Consider the following 16,650-nt stretch of genomic DNA (forward strand, 5'->3'; position numbering starts at 1 on the left):
ACTTACCAGATGCCAATGGGATGCCCATCCTTGGAATAAAGTGGAGAATTCCTGCTTCAGAAAACAAAGTCAATATTGGCTTTAATTTATGTTCCACTCCATGAGTTCTTTTTGTAAGAGACTCAAAGTTTGAATTCATTGTCAGGAAGGCTTACCTATAATCTAAAGCTGGGATTTTAGATGACTGATCCCTTTTTCTCTGAGCACACCCACTCATCTCACCTTGGACTCTGGGTCACATCATTGCATTGCTTGGAAAAAAAATTATTTTCCATACAGATTGGAATATGAAGTCAAACTATCACAGGAAAACAGAAGGGCTGAAAGGAAAATTTCCTAGGATGCTTTGACTTAGAAGTCATGCTGGCTTGTAAGGATGCTGACTATATTTTGGGAGTCTCCTCTCCCAATGTTCCTACATGCCTTCTCCCATGTACATACACTGGGGAATGTTTTATGACTGAAAGGTTCAGCCTAAAAGGGTCATTCAAAGAAGCTCAGGGTTGAAAGGAACCTTTAGTGGTCATCTAGAAAAAGAACGGGGAAAGAAGCAGGCTAGTTAGATAGCAAAAACAAGGAATTCATTTACTCCACTGATCTCTGGGTAACAGCAAGAGACCCAGATGTCCCCCAATATGTTGGAGGGACCCCTTGTAGAAGAATTACCAGAGAACAAAGATGAGTTTAACATGATGCAAAGGCAAGGATGGGTTGTCATTTGTGTTGTTCAAGGGAATCTCCACCTTGAAGAGATCCTAGATCCACCAAAATACTCAAGTAGTTTTCTAGGATTAATAAGAATTTACCATATGGAAAAGAGAAAAAGATAGTCCAAACTAGTTTATATTTCAAAGGTCTTTGGTAATATTGGTTGGGGGTACTCCCTCCCTCTATTATTTATAAAGAAATTTTGTTATTTTTTCAGGCATATCTATCTCTTCAGGTTCCCATTTGGGGTTTTCTTGGCAAAGGTCCTAGAGTGGTTTGCCATTTCCTTTTCTAGCTCATTTTACAGATGAGGAAACTGAGGCAAACAGGGTTAGGTAACATGCCCAAGGTCACGCAGGTAGGAAATGTCTGAGTTGGATCTGAACTCAAGTTTTCCTGACTCCAAAATCAGCGCTCGACCCACTAGAACACCTAGCTGCCCCCACTCCCCCCCCATGCCTCTATTACTTAATAGATGGTGGTGGTCAGGGATGGCTGTGATTGAAATAGTGGCCCACCCATGACCAACCTGATAATTGGTCTCTACTTACAGCTTACTAAGTAGCCTGATGAATCAAAGGGGGGGAAAGCACTTACTCTGGAATCACGGATTGAATCCTATCTGATATTTATTACCTGTACCACCTTGTATACATCACTTAACTTCCCTGGGTCTCCATTTCCTCACCTATCTGCCCATCAATTTACCTATTCATCTCTATCCAGCCTTCTCTCGATATACATATTGTCTATAAGACAGAGACATTTACACTAATACTATTTCACAAGATTGTTGCCAGGATCCAATAAGGCAATGTAGAAGAATGCTGTAAGCCTTTAAGGCTCTATATAAATGCCTCCGAAGTCTATTGTCTTTTCTGCTAGAAATTCTGCCCATCAAAAAAAGCAGTGTGAGTGTGTGTGTGTGTGTGTGTGTGTGTGTGTGTGTGTGTGTGTGTGTGTTGGGGGTAGGTAGCCAATACTGGGGCAAGATGGTTAATGATGTGGACCAGGAGGAGGAGCCCGTATGGCTAAATGAAGGATGGAGAGGATGTAACATTTCTACTGTCTAGGGAATTCACTTGTAAAAATAATCCAACCTTTCCACTACAAAGGAGTAATGCTTTCTCTTAAAAGTAGTGCTGAAGCCTGAGCTTTTCTAGTGTACACACACACACACACACACACACACACACACACACACAGGGCTCCTTCCTTCAATCCCTTCCATTTCTTCTCTCTGCTCTCTATGCCCCAGAGGATCTGCTTTCAGAACCTGGCTTTGGAGTGGGCAGGGAGTTGGCATCTGCTCCAAAGCAGTCGGGTTCCCTTTCAAGAGGAATGAGTTTTCTGGCCCCCTTTCCATTTCTCTGAACACCTCCCCCGCACTCCTTACAGTTTCTCTCTCAGCCCTAACCAGCCCTTGGCATCTCTGGTCCTTAGTGGTGTGTCCCAGAATCCTCAACAATATTCCCCAAATAGAACCCATCTTCATTCACTTTAATTTAAAAAATATATAGATGCTACACAGAATTTCTAAAAGGGTGGGTAGTGAGAATTTTAATATTTAGAAGAAAAAAAATTAGCTGCCTGGCTAAGTACAAAGAGCCCTGAATTTGAAATCAGAAGACCTGGATTTGAATTGCAGCCTTACCATTTACTAGCTGTGCTTCCTTGGACAGGGTTCTTTGACCTCTCAAGACTTCAGTTAGCTGTAAGAATGGGGTAGGGAACAGATAGATGGGCCATGGGTGTGATTTAGATAATTGCTAATGTTCCTTTCTAATTCTAAAATCCTTTGGTCCATGGTATCACAACCTCAAAAGGGATAGGAATCCAAAGGGCTATTCACTGGATTATCTCCACCTAATCCATAAACTGAAAGAGCAAGAAACAGAAGACCAGCACTGCTGTATGCTCTCTGTGTGTCCTGGAGGAAGTCACTAAACCTCTCCAGATCTCAGTTTCCTCACCTGTAAAATAAGAGCCAAATAAATCCCAAGACATCTTCCAGTCTAAATCTATGATTCAATGATTATGAAATCCCACCATTGAGAAGACCACACTCCCCTCTCCTTTTTCAGAGTCATGAAAGTGTGCAAACTAGCCCACTCAACCTATTCTACCTACTAGCTGTTTCCAGGTACTAGACCATGCTTTGCCTCCACATTCCATCCAATTGTCCATCCAGGGCCATCTTACCTACCATAATACATTCCCTACCTCCATGCTCCTTTCTACCTCACACTTGAGGCCAAATAATCAAATCAATGGCACCACTACTTCTGAATAGGGCATATCAGTGAATTTCCTTTGTATCAACTCATCATCCTTGTACAACATCCTACATCAGGGGTTCTTAAACCATTTCTGTTTCATGAGTCCTTTGGGCAGTCTGGTGACAAAGACTATGCGTATCTACAGATTTCTTCTCAGAAAGGTGCTTTTAATTCATAATTGAAGGAAATGCTCAATTTCAGTAAAGGCTATCTCTCAACCCTATGCATTTTTACTTGCTTCCTTATCTTCACCTCCTGGCTCCCCCTGACTTACTTCAAATCTCAGCTAACATCTCACTTTTTATAAGAACCATGTCCTAGCCTTCCCCCCCACCCCACCCCACCCTTAATGCCAATGCCTTTCCTCTGAGATCACCTTCCATTGGCCAGGTCTATATCTTATTTGTACATAATTATTCACATATTGTATTATCCATTCAATGAGAGATCCTTTCAGGCAAGGAACTATTTTTGCCTCTCTCTGCAGTGCCCATCACTTCATAGTCATTTAATAAATGATAGCTGACTTGACTTGCCTAGCAAAAATAAAGATGGAATGGTTTTCCCATCCACGTTCAAGAATTCCAGGTCAAGAACTCTTTGCCTAGACCAAACTTTATTCCTTGGCCACCACTCCCTTCTACGTGCTGCTCTATTGGAATGTAAACTCCTAGAAGAGAAGTTCTATCCCTCTATGTATACTGGTATTCCCCAAATTTAGTCCAGTGCCTGGCATATAGTGTTTAATAAATGCCTTTTTCATCCATCTCTTCATGCATCTATTCCTCCAGGAATCCATTCATCTAGTCGATTTATATTGACTCCAGTTGGAGTCAATTATAAGCTGGCTTTTACAGAGGAAAATTGATCTTATTTTAAAGATGAAGAAAGGCTTTGAGTTGGGGAAAGAGTTTATGATATAATCCCAGAGTGAAGAAACAGGGGGGAAACGCCCTTTCCAATTTCTACAATCATCACCCTCAATTACCAAAGATTTCCCCATCATCTTTTATAGAAATTGGGAGCATTTTCTCAAAAGACTCATTTTGGCTCAGACCCAGAGCCCAAAGAGGGACCAAACAATCTCTTACCTGCAGTGGAGACCAACAGGAGCAGCCCATTGGCAAACATGGCTTCTAGAGTCTTGGATCTGTGCAGCATCAAGAGACTGGCACTTGCCTTTAAATGCAGCCAGGTGATTTGGTTAAGGGCAGGGCATGCTTCTGGCAGAGGCAGCTGCCTGGCTCCTCTGGCTTTTACTCCCCTACATTCTTCCTCTAAGTCCAGCCACCATCATTATTCTTCAGAGATAGAAGATGGGAATAGTACAAAGGAGGAGTCAGCAGCCTCTTTTGACCCTAATAGAGCCAAAAAGGACCCAACAAACAAGGGGATGTTGCTTGGTCTGAGAGCTAGGGAGTTAAGGAGTAAATGACAAGAGAAAGAAAAGAGAGAGAAAAAGAAAAGGAGGGAAGGATGGAAACTGAGATGCCCAATAAAGTGGAGGGGCTGAGCAGCCAGTTAGAATTCCCTCAGAGGCCATTCAGTACCGTTCTCTTTTCTGGATGCGACAATTTTTTCCAAGTTTTATTTTGTCCGTTTAGCACATATCACTACCTCCATACCCCATGGAACCCTGGTTTGTAGCAAAGAAAAACAGGTAAGGAAAATCTACCCACAACCTGCCTTGTGATAGCATATGCAACACTGAACTCACAGAGACTCATGGTGATTGCAGTCCTCTGGTACATTTCTCTTTTGTTGTCCTGGGGCACCATCGTTCAATGTGACCAGAACCAAAAGTGTTAGCTTTCCTCCTAAAGCTTCTCCTAGACTATCTCTTTGGTTCCTTCTGCTTCTAAATCCATACACTGATGATCATTCTGGCATCACTCTTGAAAAACAAATCCTCACCTTCCATCATAGAATTAATTCTGTATATTGTTTCCAAGGCAAATGAGCAGTAAGGGCTAGGCAATGGGGGTTAAGTGACTTGCCCAGGGTCACACAGCTAGGATGTGTCTGGGGCTAGATTTGAATCCAGGTCCTCCTGACTCCAGGTCTGGTGCTCTATCCACTGTACCACCTAGTTGCCCCAATACAGAGACCTTTTATGAGAATCAGCATTACTCTTATTTCTTGGAGCTTACCACAGATCCTCAGAAAGGTCCCCAACACCAATCAGACAGAAAGATGGCCACCAACTCTTCCCTCTTTCATCACAATGAAGATGCAGCAGATAAAAATAAAAATAAACTACATTTCCCCTGCATGGAATAGTTTACAAACATTTCTCTCACAACCCTGAGAGACATGTAGTACAAATATTGTAGTGGAAAGGGTGCTGACCCTAATCAGAAGGTCTCTGAACCAAGGTTCTGACTCCCTATCTGTATATCCTTAGGCACATCACTTAATCTCTTAAAAGAGGTTTCCTCATTTGTTTGTGGGATGAATATAAACAACTTGTAACATGTGTTAAAGATTTAACATTTCATTGCATTCCTCTTTCTCTGATCTCCCTTGTATCTGGAAAAGTTCATTTTATTTGGTGTTTAAATTCAGAATTCAAAAATTTGTTTTTAAAAGGAAAACAAAAATAAATCTGTACCGCCCACTTCTAAAGTTTATTGTAGTGGAAATGTATCTCTCCTCCAGCATTAAGTGCAATGCCCAACACACAGTAGGTACTCACTAAATTCAATTGAATATCATCTGATGGCACCATAAGTGGTTACCTACCTCTAAACCAGAGGCTCCTCTTAATTGGGTTATATGAGCTATCATGATAATTTTGATGTCTTAAAGATGTCTTAGATAAGGAAACTGATGCCCCAGAACTCAAGTGGTTTGCTGATAATCACAAAACTGGGGAATGCTGAAGCCCGGACTCAAACCCAGGTTTCTCTCAATTCCAAGTTGAATATCTCCTACTTCACCTTGATGCCCCACTAATAGAATGAGGACAAGTGGCCTGGGGAAAGGCACTCCCCAGGTTGGATTTTTGATTGTGCTGAGCCCAGGCTAATTTCTCAGATGGATCTGTGCTCATTTACAGATCTAGGTTACTTTATTCTCATCATTCAGGACTAATATGTGTCCTAAAGATTTCCAACTATGCATTAAACTAGCAAATGGAATATTTTTTTCTTGGTCTGAATCTGAGTTTTATGGGCATGAAGAATTTCCAATATGGAAACTCTCTCCCCATGCAGATCCAGCCACTTCCCTATCACTTAGAATGTTGTAGAAGTGCCTGGGTAATGGAGAGGTTAAAGGAATTACCCAAGGGCATACTCATGGATTCACACACACACACACACACACACACACACACATGAGTATCACAGGCAGGACCCAACAGCAGCAACAGCAACACTAGCTAACATTTATGTAGCCCATTAGACTTTGCAACATGATATATGGACTATATAAATTTAAGCTACTAAACCTATTAAAATGGAACTTTGGCTTATGGGACTCCACATACATTTATACACACATAAATGCACATATGCACGTTTTTAAGCTTCAATAGCTTAAATCTACGCGCCGACTTTGGGGACACCTTGAGTGTATGTCATATATCTATTGCACTAAGTCTTTTAGAACACTGGCATGTCACTTGGCAAACCCATTGTTATCATTGTTACTATTTCTCCCTGCCAAGTCTCTGAAGTCACCTCATTCTGCCCACTATCCATGCCAGTCTTCCTCCATTGCTATTCATCTTGGGACAAAAAGTAAGCCAAGAAAGCCATGCCAGGACATCAGAGTCCTGGAGAAGGCTAGAGTGCCCCCGTTAGATCTTAGTATCTGAAAATTGTCAAAATAGTTTCATATCCATTATCTCATTTGATTATTGGCAGCATGACCGGGGCACAGAGAAGTCCAAGCTTGGAGTCAGGAATTCCTGGGTTGAAACCCTGCCTCTTGACCCTTACGGTGTGTGCCCATAGGGGAGCCACTTAACCTCCTATTGTCCTAGGCACCTCTCAAGGACAGTGAGTTACAGGAGGCGTGTTCATCTGCAACTAAGACTTTGGGGACTTCTTGTGTGAAGCCGTAAATCCCTAAACTGTCCTTTCAAAGGTTTTTATAAAATTGGAGATATCATGTAGCAAGATTTTAGTTGATATTCCTTAAACTTTGATTTGAGAAATCAATTTAATAGAAAAAAAATAAAGACTACCCCTTAGAATGTTGGAGTTACTGTTTTAATAGCTGAGAAAGCAAGGTCATTCCCCCCTCTTAACTGTTGTATATTATTAATCACTTCTAATGGTCTTGTCCTGTTCTGTATTTATGTCAGTCTTATACTGCTACGTATTATTAATCACTTATTCTGTACTCTACTCTCCCTACTTTCCCCACCTAGATAAGGGTATTCCAGGAAGACAGTGAACCTCCTCTAAGCTGGTTTCTGGGGTTTTCTTCCTAAAATGTCCTGGAATTCCCAGAAGTAGACTCTTCTGGAAGAAAGATAGAGATCCCTGGAATGGAAGATGATAAGCCCTCAGGTCCTTAATAAATATGGAAACCCTGACCCACCCCCTGGACCCATCGGCCATTTCATGGCCCTAAAACTGTTCTTCTTTAAATAAAGATTTTCATATTTCTGGACAGAACAGAGTTTTGAGCTTCCAATTCTTTGGGCAAGATCCTGCTACAAGCTTTGATGTGGTTTTCCCACATCAATTTGGTTCTCATCACAGGTCTGTGAGGTAGGTGCTGTTATTATTGTTCTCACTTTACCAAGGAGGAAACTGAGATAAAGACAGACTCTGTGACTTGCCTAGAGTCATATATAGTTTCTGAGGCAGGATTTGAATTCATGTCTTCCTGACTCTAAGTCCAACTGGACCTTCTAGCCACTTATAAACTAGTGGGAAAGATAAAATATATGCAAGTGACCCTCTTGCTATTCCTCAAATATGAAAATTAAATTGTTTTTTCAGGACAATAGTATGGGTCAGTGAGGTGACTCAGTAGAAAGAAAGCCAAGCCTGGAAACAAGAGATCTTGGGTTCAAATATGACCTTAGACATTTACCGACTCTGGGAAAGTTGCTTAACCCCAACTGTCTAGATCTTACTGCTCTCCTGCCTTGGAACCAATAGAGAATATTGATTCTAAGGTGAAAGGTAAGGGTTAAAAAAGCAATAATGCTAGAGTAAATGCTAGTATCCAACCAAATTGAACCCAAAATGGTTACCACAAAAATACAGAGAAAGGAAGACATCATTTTCTGGGCTGCCATGGTCAGAGAAGACTCATGAAAGACATGAGACTTGAGCTAAGCCTTGAAGGATGTTCCCTGGTGCTAGGTTACCAAACAGATTTCCTAAGGGAATCAGGTCACTGCTATTCTCACTCACCTCTTAGAAACAGATTGAAAAAGTAGATTTCCTTCCCTGAACCCAAACCGAACCCTCAGTGATTCCACCTTGGAAAGTCTAGACTCTGTTTGAAGGTTCACTCCATATCTCTGCAAATAGATACACCATAAGTCAGACCATATTCTGATTTAAGAAGCCCTCACTTCTCTTGGGAAGTGAGAATACTGTTGTTAGGTGTTTCAGCTAAAGGAAGTATCTACGGGTTTGAATAAGGGAAGTTTGAAGAATAGGCACCTGCCTCTCAGCTGACTGGAAGTAAATATCATGTTTGCCTAAGGTGTGAGAAACAAAGTAGTTTCTAGAAAGCTCCCTATAGCACTTCCCTGATGCTTCAAGGGAGGGAGCATCCTGATCTTCTTCAAATGAACATATCCCTGCATATTCCCTGGCCGCAGGAGAGAAGGACAAATCATGGGAATTCTCTAGATGAAGTTTAATTCCCATGATCACAATTTATATTTTCCCATAATTTGCACCATCTCCACTGAGATCCATGCCATTGCTACTGACCTAGTTCAGTCGTTTTTCCATCATGTCCATCTCTTCCTGACCCCATTTAGGATTTTCCTGGCAAAGATGCTGGACTAGCTTGTCATTTCCTCCTCTAGCTCATTTTACAGAGGAAGAAACTGAGGGGTCACTCAGATGGTAGATGGTAAGTGTCTGAGGCCATATTTGAACTCAAGATGAGTCTTCTTAACTCCAAGCCAGTACTCAATGCAATATGGTGCCATCTAGGTGCCCTAGTATGGACATCTTATTACAATTTGCAATATTCTTCCTTTCCAACTCCAAGTCATCTTCTTCCTCATATTGCCTATTTTCATGTTATTTATCACTAGAGAAAGTATGCTGCATGAAGGGAGGTACTACTTTGTTTTTGCCTTGTACATAATAGACTCTTAAATTTATGTTATTTGCTCATGGAGCCACAGCTAGTACTTGAAGTGTCTGGGGGAGGATTCAAACACGGCTCCCCCTGCCTTCCATTCCAGTGGATAATCCACTATGCTTCTGGAGGGGGCTATTCCCCAGCTCCCACTGACTAGAAAATTGAATCCTCATAAAGTGTCTGATTACTTCTCCTCTCTTGGTTAAAGTTGTTTCTAGTGCTATTGTTCATGAGCCCCCATCTATGATGCTCTTCTGTAAAGGATAATTTTAGCATTGTGACCTAAACTATATTAATTATTGATCACCATGGGATATCCCAAATAAAATACCCAAGTAAGCTGGAAATGTATGGTGATTTTAATTAATATGGTGGAAAGAAATTAAGAAGAAGGGAGAAGGAAAAGGTGTAGGATTTCTCCCGCCTGGCTTGTACCAGTTTTGGAGAGTAAATGAGGAAGGAATTAGCCTGAACTCCAAGAGGGCTCAGCCAAGATGCCTGAATCTGAATTAGCTCAAGTGCAAACTCACTGCAAAAACCCAGACAAATAGCTACCACCACTCCAAGATGTTGGAACACTTAGGATGCTGCCAGCCAGAGCCACATCTCCTGGGAAAGATACTGACAAGAGGAAGCCCTGCAAAAATACCTAGACGATTCTACCTCCCTTTCATGCATCTCCTCTGCAACAATGGTAGCCTAAGCTTGACTTAGGACATCCCAATTGTTTGTCTGTCAGTTGTTTCTGATTTTTCATTTTCTCTATCAAAGGCCATCCTCCTAAACACTCAATCCTCAAGCATGGTTACAGACATTTCCGATTTTGTTAGACAAAGTAGGGTGGAGTAATACAAAGTGCCCAATACATTCCTTGATTTTGTTAGACTAAATATCTTCATTGTTACAAATCAGGAAATAGTTAAATCCAATCTTCAAGCTTCAGAGTTTCAACTCACTAGATAGAGTTAACTGCCTTTTAGAAGTGAGTATTTATGGGCAACTGGATGGTAAAAAGGATAGAGTGCCAGGCCCAGAGTCAGGAAGATCTGAGTTCAAAAATGACCTCAGGCAAGAACTATATGACCCTGGGCAAGTCACTTATCCCTCTTTGCCTCAGTTCCTTATCTGTAAAATAAGCTGGAGAAGGAAATGACAAACCACTCCAGCATCTTTGCCAAGAAAACCTCAAATCGAGGGCAGCTAGGTGGCTCAGTGGATTGAGAGTCAGGCCTAGAGACAGGAGGTCCTGGGTTCAAATATGACCCCAGGCACTTCCCAGCTGTGTGACCCTGGACAAGTCACTTAACCCCCATTACCTAGCCCTTACCACTCTTCTGCCTTGGAGCCAATACACAGTATTGACTCCAAGATGGAAGGTAAGGGTTTACAAAAAAAAAAAGAAAACCTCAAATGGAATCACAAACAGATATGGCTGAAACAATTAAACCACAAACTACAACAATGATGAAAATTTTCTGAGAGGATATGATAAGAAGAGTTAATACAAAAATATACCTCCCTTACAAAGTATGGGACTTTGCAGTCTCAGACTCTACAGAGTTGGGGTTCAAACATAGAGAAAGGGGTACCTCCTGAGCTTCCTTTTCTTTTTTGGGGTCTTCATAAAGTTACCCTTTGTTTTAGGTCACTTTTCCCTTGGGCTCTGATGACAAGTGCTTTTAAAGAACCCCTAAAGCTGCTTTTCTTCCTGATCCAAATGTTGCTGTTAGCCACTGCTATTCTGGGAGCACCAGTACTGATGATGATGGGTGATCCAACTCTTCCAACTTTATATGGTTAAAAGGTTTTTCTCTGGTCAAAGAGGAAAGAATCCTCTTCCCTAAGACATTTCCTCTCAGACACTCATCTGCCCCTAGCCAGGCTGGCCTGCCATTATTCTAGGATTCTGAATTGGCTTACTGTTTTTAAAGAACCCCATAGGGCATGGCTGGTTCTCTTCAACCACACACAAAGCATTTCCTATGTAGTCTCATCTGTATTCATTCAATGGCTCAGGTACTGCAGTTCTCCCAGAATGATGAAGGACTGGTTCCTCCCTAGTTCCTGCCTTTGGTCCCTTGAATTAGTAGAGGTGTCTAGGAAATGTTCCCACCTACTTTGCCCCTTTTTGATTGTTTGATTCTAGAATTCAAACGTATTCTGAGTTTAAAATATCAGGGCTTAGAGCAAGGCTGTGGACTTTTCAAAAATTTATATTTTGACAACTTTATTTCTACATAATTGGTTTCCTTTTTAATTGTGTGTACTTTATTTTATTCATTTCAAAAAAAGTATTCTGAGAAGGGGTTCAGAGGGTCCATGATGCAACAAAAAACCCCAAAACAACAACAAAAAACCCTCTGAGCTCAGAGCATCTTGAATATTGATGGATGTGGGATGTCCCTATTACCCTATAAAACCTTTGATAAACATTTCTGAGAGATGACAAGTTAGGAAGTTAGGAAGGAAGGAATTCTATTAGGATGGCAAAAGGACACATTCTTTCTCTCTCTGTTTCTCTGTCTCTGTCTGTCTGTCTGTCTGTCTCTGTGTGTGTGTGTCTGTATGTCTGTCTGTATCTGTCTCCAGACAGATCAAATACTGAAAACCTTTCCTAGATATGACACTAACCTCATGCAGTCTGCAGTGTCTATGGATTCAAATTGGCACTTTGTATAATTAACAAATGATGATGAAGGATAAAGGAAAGGAAGTAGCATTAGTTATGTTCCTCACTCTTCCTTTCAAAGAGGACCAAGGATCTCACAGGGCGATGTCTTAATTTGCAAAGTGGATTGGATTTAAGTGAGGCAGAGTTGCACAAGCTCACTCTCTCTATCAGGGTCACCAAAATCCAATGGTAGGATAAAAATCAGGACAACTAGAAATGGCCTGGAAAACAGTGGATGATCTTGGCATCTTCAATGTCTGATTAAGCTCTAGAGTGCCACAGAGTCCACTTTGGCTGTCTTCATGGCCATTGGAAAAATTGTTCTTATCAGCCCATCCCACCACAGGAAGTCATCATATGCTTGGGGCAGATACCCTCCCTAACTCAACAAAGGGTTCTAGACCTGTCTGTTCCCCTTGACTTGGTTTATCCTGCCTGCTGAGACAGTTTTGACAATGGTGTGGCCACCGCACATGCTACAGATTCTTAAGAGCTGTGGGTGAGAGTTGAATATCAGGTGGGCACCAAAGATGGATGAGCACCCCTGAAATAGGCTCAGTTAGTCCTCTATGAGCAGCCCATCCACTTTAGGATGTCTAACATGAGCAGCATTTACAAGGAGAGAAACAGATATCCAAGAGACAGATAGACAATAAGGAAAGAGACACAGAGAAGACAACAGAGGGGGAAGAGACAGAAACAGAGAAAGAGAAAGAGAAAGAGAAAGAGAAAGAGAAAGAGAAAGAGAAAGACACAAAAATTCAGAGACAGAGAGATGGGTACGGAATGATGTTATGGAAAGAATAGTAAAACTGGAGTCCAAAAATTCTTCCCTTGAGACTTTGGACAAGTCATTTATGGGATGAGAGTAATAATTGCATTACCTACATTGGAGGATTACTTCAAGAATTAGATTAGGAAAACAAAGACAAGAATGAAAAGAATCCTGGATTTGGAGTCAGAAAACCTGGATTTGGGTTAAATTCAGTTCAATAAACATTTATTTATAGAAATATTTGAGTGTAGTTCAGATGTGTCAAACTCTATGCCTGCAAAACTCCCTAGTACAACTGAAAACAGATGAAAATGTAATTAGAAAATGTTAAACAAAATAAATGAAATATAATAAACCTAGACAGTAATAACTTAAGGTTTTCTAAGTCATTATACTGTACAGAGAGATGTGTTTCTATTTGAGTTTTACACCACTGGCATTGTAGAGAACCAGCCTTAAAGGGAAAGGAAGAGAACAAGGACTTAGATAGAACTTACTATGTTTCAGGCAATGTGCTCAACACCTTTACAAATCTTATCTTTTATGAGCCTCACAATCACCCTGAAAGGTAGGTACTAGTATTATCCCCATTTTACAGTTAAGGAAAGTGAGGCAAGGGGGAGGTTGAGTGACTTGCCCAGGGTGACCTAACTAATAAGTGAACTTGAACTCAGGTTTTCCTGACTCCAGGCCCTGCATTCTATTTACTACACAATGTAAAAATTAAATTAGTCTCTACTGAGAAAAATAATATATTTTATGAGGTTTACTAAAGATTATTAGAAATCAAGGAAGTAAGAAAATACAAAATAAGAAAAGCACATGCCTAGGGCTGATTAGCCCATTCACAATTCACTTACTACATCTTGCATACCGAGAAGCATGTGCTTAGAAGCAGAAGACGAGAGAGCTTGGGAGGCAGAGAGCCCTTTAAATACTAAATTGTGTTCTTGCACTCCGGTGAGGACTCAGGTGAAATTATAGGGAATTCTGGGAAGTACCAAGGACTTCTGGGGGTTGAAGTCCAGGTTTCAAATCTCCATTTTACAACTGCCTAGCTGCCCCAAGCTAAGACTTGGTTGCCCCCCTACCCCATCCCACTCCCATGCCTAGTCCATTTTAAGATGAGAGAAGTTTAATGATGGTTAGGTGAATGGGCTTCCAATTAGGAATACTAGAGTATTAGTCCTGCCTTAGACACTTACTAACTGGATAACCACTTAAGCTCCCAGATCTTCAGTTTTCTCATCTGAAAAGTAGGGAGTCAGGCTCATTGGTCTCTAAGGTCCCTATGACTTGCCCAAGATCATAGAAATAGTGAGTGACAGAACCTTGTTTGAATTCAAATGGCAGCCTTTGGATGCCAGATGTTGAGCTCTTGTGTGACAGAGGCTGGCACTAGAGAAAAAGTGCCAAGCTAAAGAGTAGGTGAAATTGATCACCTCGATGGGGGAGGGACTCTGGCTGAGAGAGCAGTGGGTCTCTCGGTCTTGACAAGCCGAAGAGAAATGTTGGGAAAAAGACTTTCTCCTGAGGGTTACCCATTTTTCCTGCTGGTGACTGGAAATCTTTCCCCCCAACACTTCCCAACTGAAGGGACTTTCTGAAAAGAAACCTGAGCAGACTTTACCTTAGTGCCTATTGCCCAGGTGTGAGTCAACCTGACTTTCTCTCAGGGGGCTTAAGCTGCCAAGGCCTGAGTTCTCCCCAGACTCAAGGAGGGAGGAAAAGGGTTTAGATAGAGACAGGGACCCCTTCTCCCAACTTTCCTTTTCCCATTCTTCCCTGTCCATTATTTCCTTTTGTATTACCTGAAGTTTGTCACAGGTCCAGGGTGCTTTCTCCTTTACAGGATACATACTTGCATGTTGTCTCACCTTGAAAGACCATCTCAGGTATCTGGAACTACAGGATCATGCATGTGTGTAAGAGTGAATATGTTGATGCATGTGAGTGAAACTTTATACAGGATGCTTGTGCCATCCTCATGTGTGCAAGTGAGATTCTTTTTTTTTTATGTAATGAATGTAGGTATCTTTCTTAATGTGTGATTGTAAGGCAATTATTCTATTCCTATGTGGTTGATTGTAGAGGTTAATGATATTTTAGTCTAGGCTTGAGATTGAAATTCATATATAGGTTTAATAATTCTAAGGGATTCTAAATCCACCCAAATAAACTCCAAGGTGCTACAAGGAACCACTTCTCCTGTGTTTCACAGGCTACACTAACCCTCCCTGATCTAACTAACCCAAATTTAAACTATCTCTTTTTTCTATTTTGGTGTCACTTTCTCTGTTCAGTATCTCTATTTCTTCTTGTGTGATTTTGTTGGATTCATGGGATCTATATTTATTTATCAAGGGTTGTTCTTGGGTAAAGCTTCCCGAGGGGAGAGAAGCTTTAAGGTAGGAAGATAGAGGAAGGATAGAAGTTTTGGATACCACGAGGAGGATGGCGGAGCCAAATTATGGACATGAGGTGGCAGGAATGAGTCAGAAATGTAGGCATTATAAATTATCAATGAGCCACAGCAAAACTCCGATCAGTGGACTATTCAGAAGGCTTGTACCCATCCAGTGATCCAAACTTAATACCACACAGGTTGGAGAGATGATAGAGAAAAGAAAATGCCTGGCCAAAGGCCAGGTCCCAGGTGAGAGAGATAGAGAAGGAACGGAATTAAAGATGGAGCTTGGCCAGAGGCCAGAGACCAAGCTCCAGCAAGGATAGACATCAGAGCTGAGATCCAAGTGAAGAAGAGAGGGAAGAGAGAAGGCAGAGCTTGCTGCAGCTGTATTTAATCTCTTTGATATGCAAATATACACAATACATAGGGATGATTATCATTGGTTAATGACAAGGTATAGGTGTGGTTTCTCTTAGCCAGGTGAGCACAAAGAAACCTGTTTTCCCGCCTAACCTGGGGGAAGCTGGGGTCAAGGGTCAGAGGCTTTCCTAGCCAAGTGCAAGACTGAGCATGCTCTCTTCTAAGACAATCTGTACATACTAACTGTTTCCCTTGCCCATAGCTAGGGGTGGACTGCTACATTGGGGGTATCTGTGTTTGAACAGATTCTTGGACTTCCATTAAGTTGTCTTTTGGGGTGTCATCAAGGTCACTGATAACTGTCATTTTACATGCAAAGGTCCATAAGTCATTCACCACTCATGACTTAAGAGTCTTTATGTAAACATATGCCTAAATTTTTATTAGAGCCTCATCTCACAATTAAAGAACTAAAGAGGGCATTTCACCTCTATGAACCAGATTTTGAGGATGTAGAAATTCTTTTATGTGAACTTTTTACACCCCAGGAACATAAAAATTTTATTGAGCAAACTAGAAAAGATTCATCACTCATGAGCTGGCCAGAAGTTTTTGAGAATCTGGATTTTTCTCATCCAAAATCAATGGCCTATCTAAGAAAATGCCATGAGGATCTATTGCAGGGAATGAAACAATTGTCAGAAAGATCCAATGCATGGGGAAAATTTGACAAATTATCCCAAGAAAAAAAAATGAACATTCAAGCACATTTATCAATTGCCTTATTGAAAAAAACTGAGGGACTGTTAGGTTTTAGCCTGATTCAAAAGAATCAGAGGCACACGTGAGGAGACAATTTCTTAAGGGCTGTGATGAGCACTTGAGGAATTTCTTCAGGAATTATTACCCTAAGGTTGATACCTTCTCACTTAATGAACTTAGAGACACTTCCACCTATCTTCATGATAACAAAGTAGATCAAGAAAAAGAAAAGAATGATCTCAAGAAAAAAACTCCAAGAGACCTCTGAAATATTAAGACAGAAAGAATTAGAGGAGGTTAAGAACCTGGCTACAATTAAGACATTTAACAGACAAACCACACAGTATAGACAGACACCCCAAAGTCAACAGAGGGTGCAAAGAGATATCAGGAC

The 16,650-nt window shown here is 41.2% G+C and overlaps 1 protein-coding gene across 6 annotated transcripts in view; it reads right to left on the reverse strand.

The window, feature by feature from the left end:
- CLEC20A (C-type lectin domain containing 20A) overlaps nt 1–16,650 on the reverse strand; it is a 39,870-nt gene that overhangs the window by 20,376 nt on the left and 2,844 nt on the right. For 4 of the 6 annotated variants that reach the window (XR_008915847.1, XM_056814135.1, XM_016429968.2 and 1 more), the window contains exons 2-3: nt 14,536–14,629; nt 7–51 (exon numbers count right to left, since the gene is read on the reverse strand). Coding sequence is in view for 5 of the 6 variants with exons in the window: in XM_056814135.1 (XP_056670113.1) it covers nt 7–28 (22 nt within the window). In the remaining variant the exon portion in view is untranslated. Of the gene's footprint in view, nt 1–6; nt 55–14,535; nt 14,630–16,650 lie in introns of all 6 variants that reach the window. The other 2 variants (XM_016429967.2, XM_016429965.2) reach the window with 1 other exon arrangement.

The sequence above is a fragment of the Monodelphis domestica genome, chromosome 2, assembly GCF_027887165.1.
Source record: "Monodelphis domestica isolate mMonDom1 chromosome 2, mMonDom1.pri, whole genome shotgun sequence".
Classification (NCBI taxonomy): Eukaryota; Metazoa; Chordata; class Mammalia; order Didelphimorphia; family Didelphidae; genus Monodelphis; species Monodelphis domestica.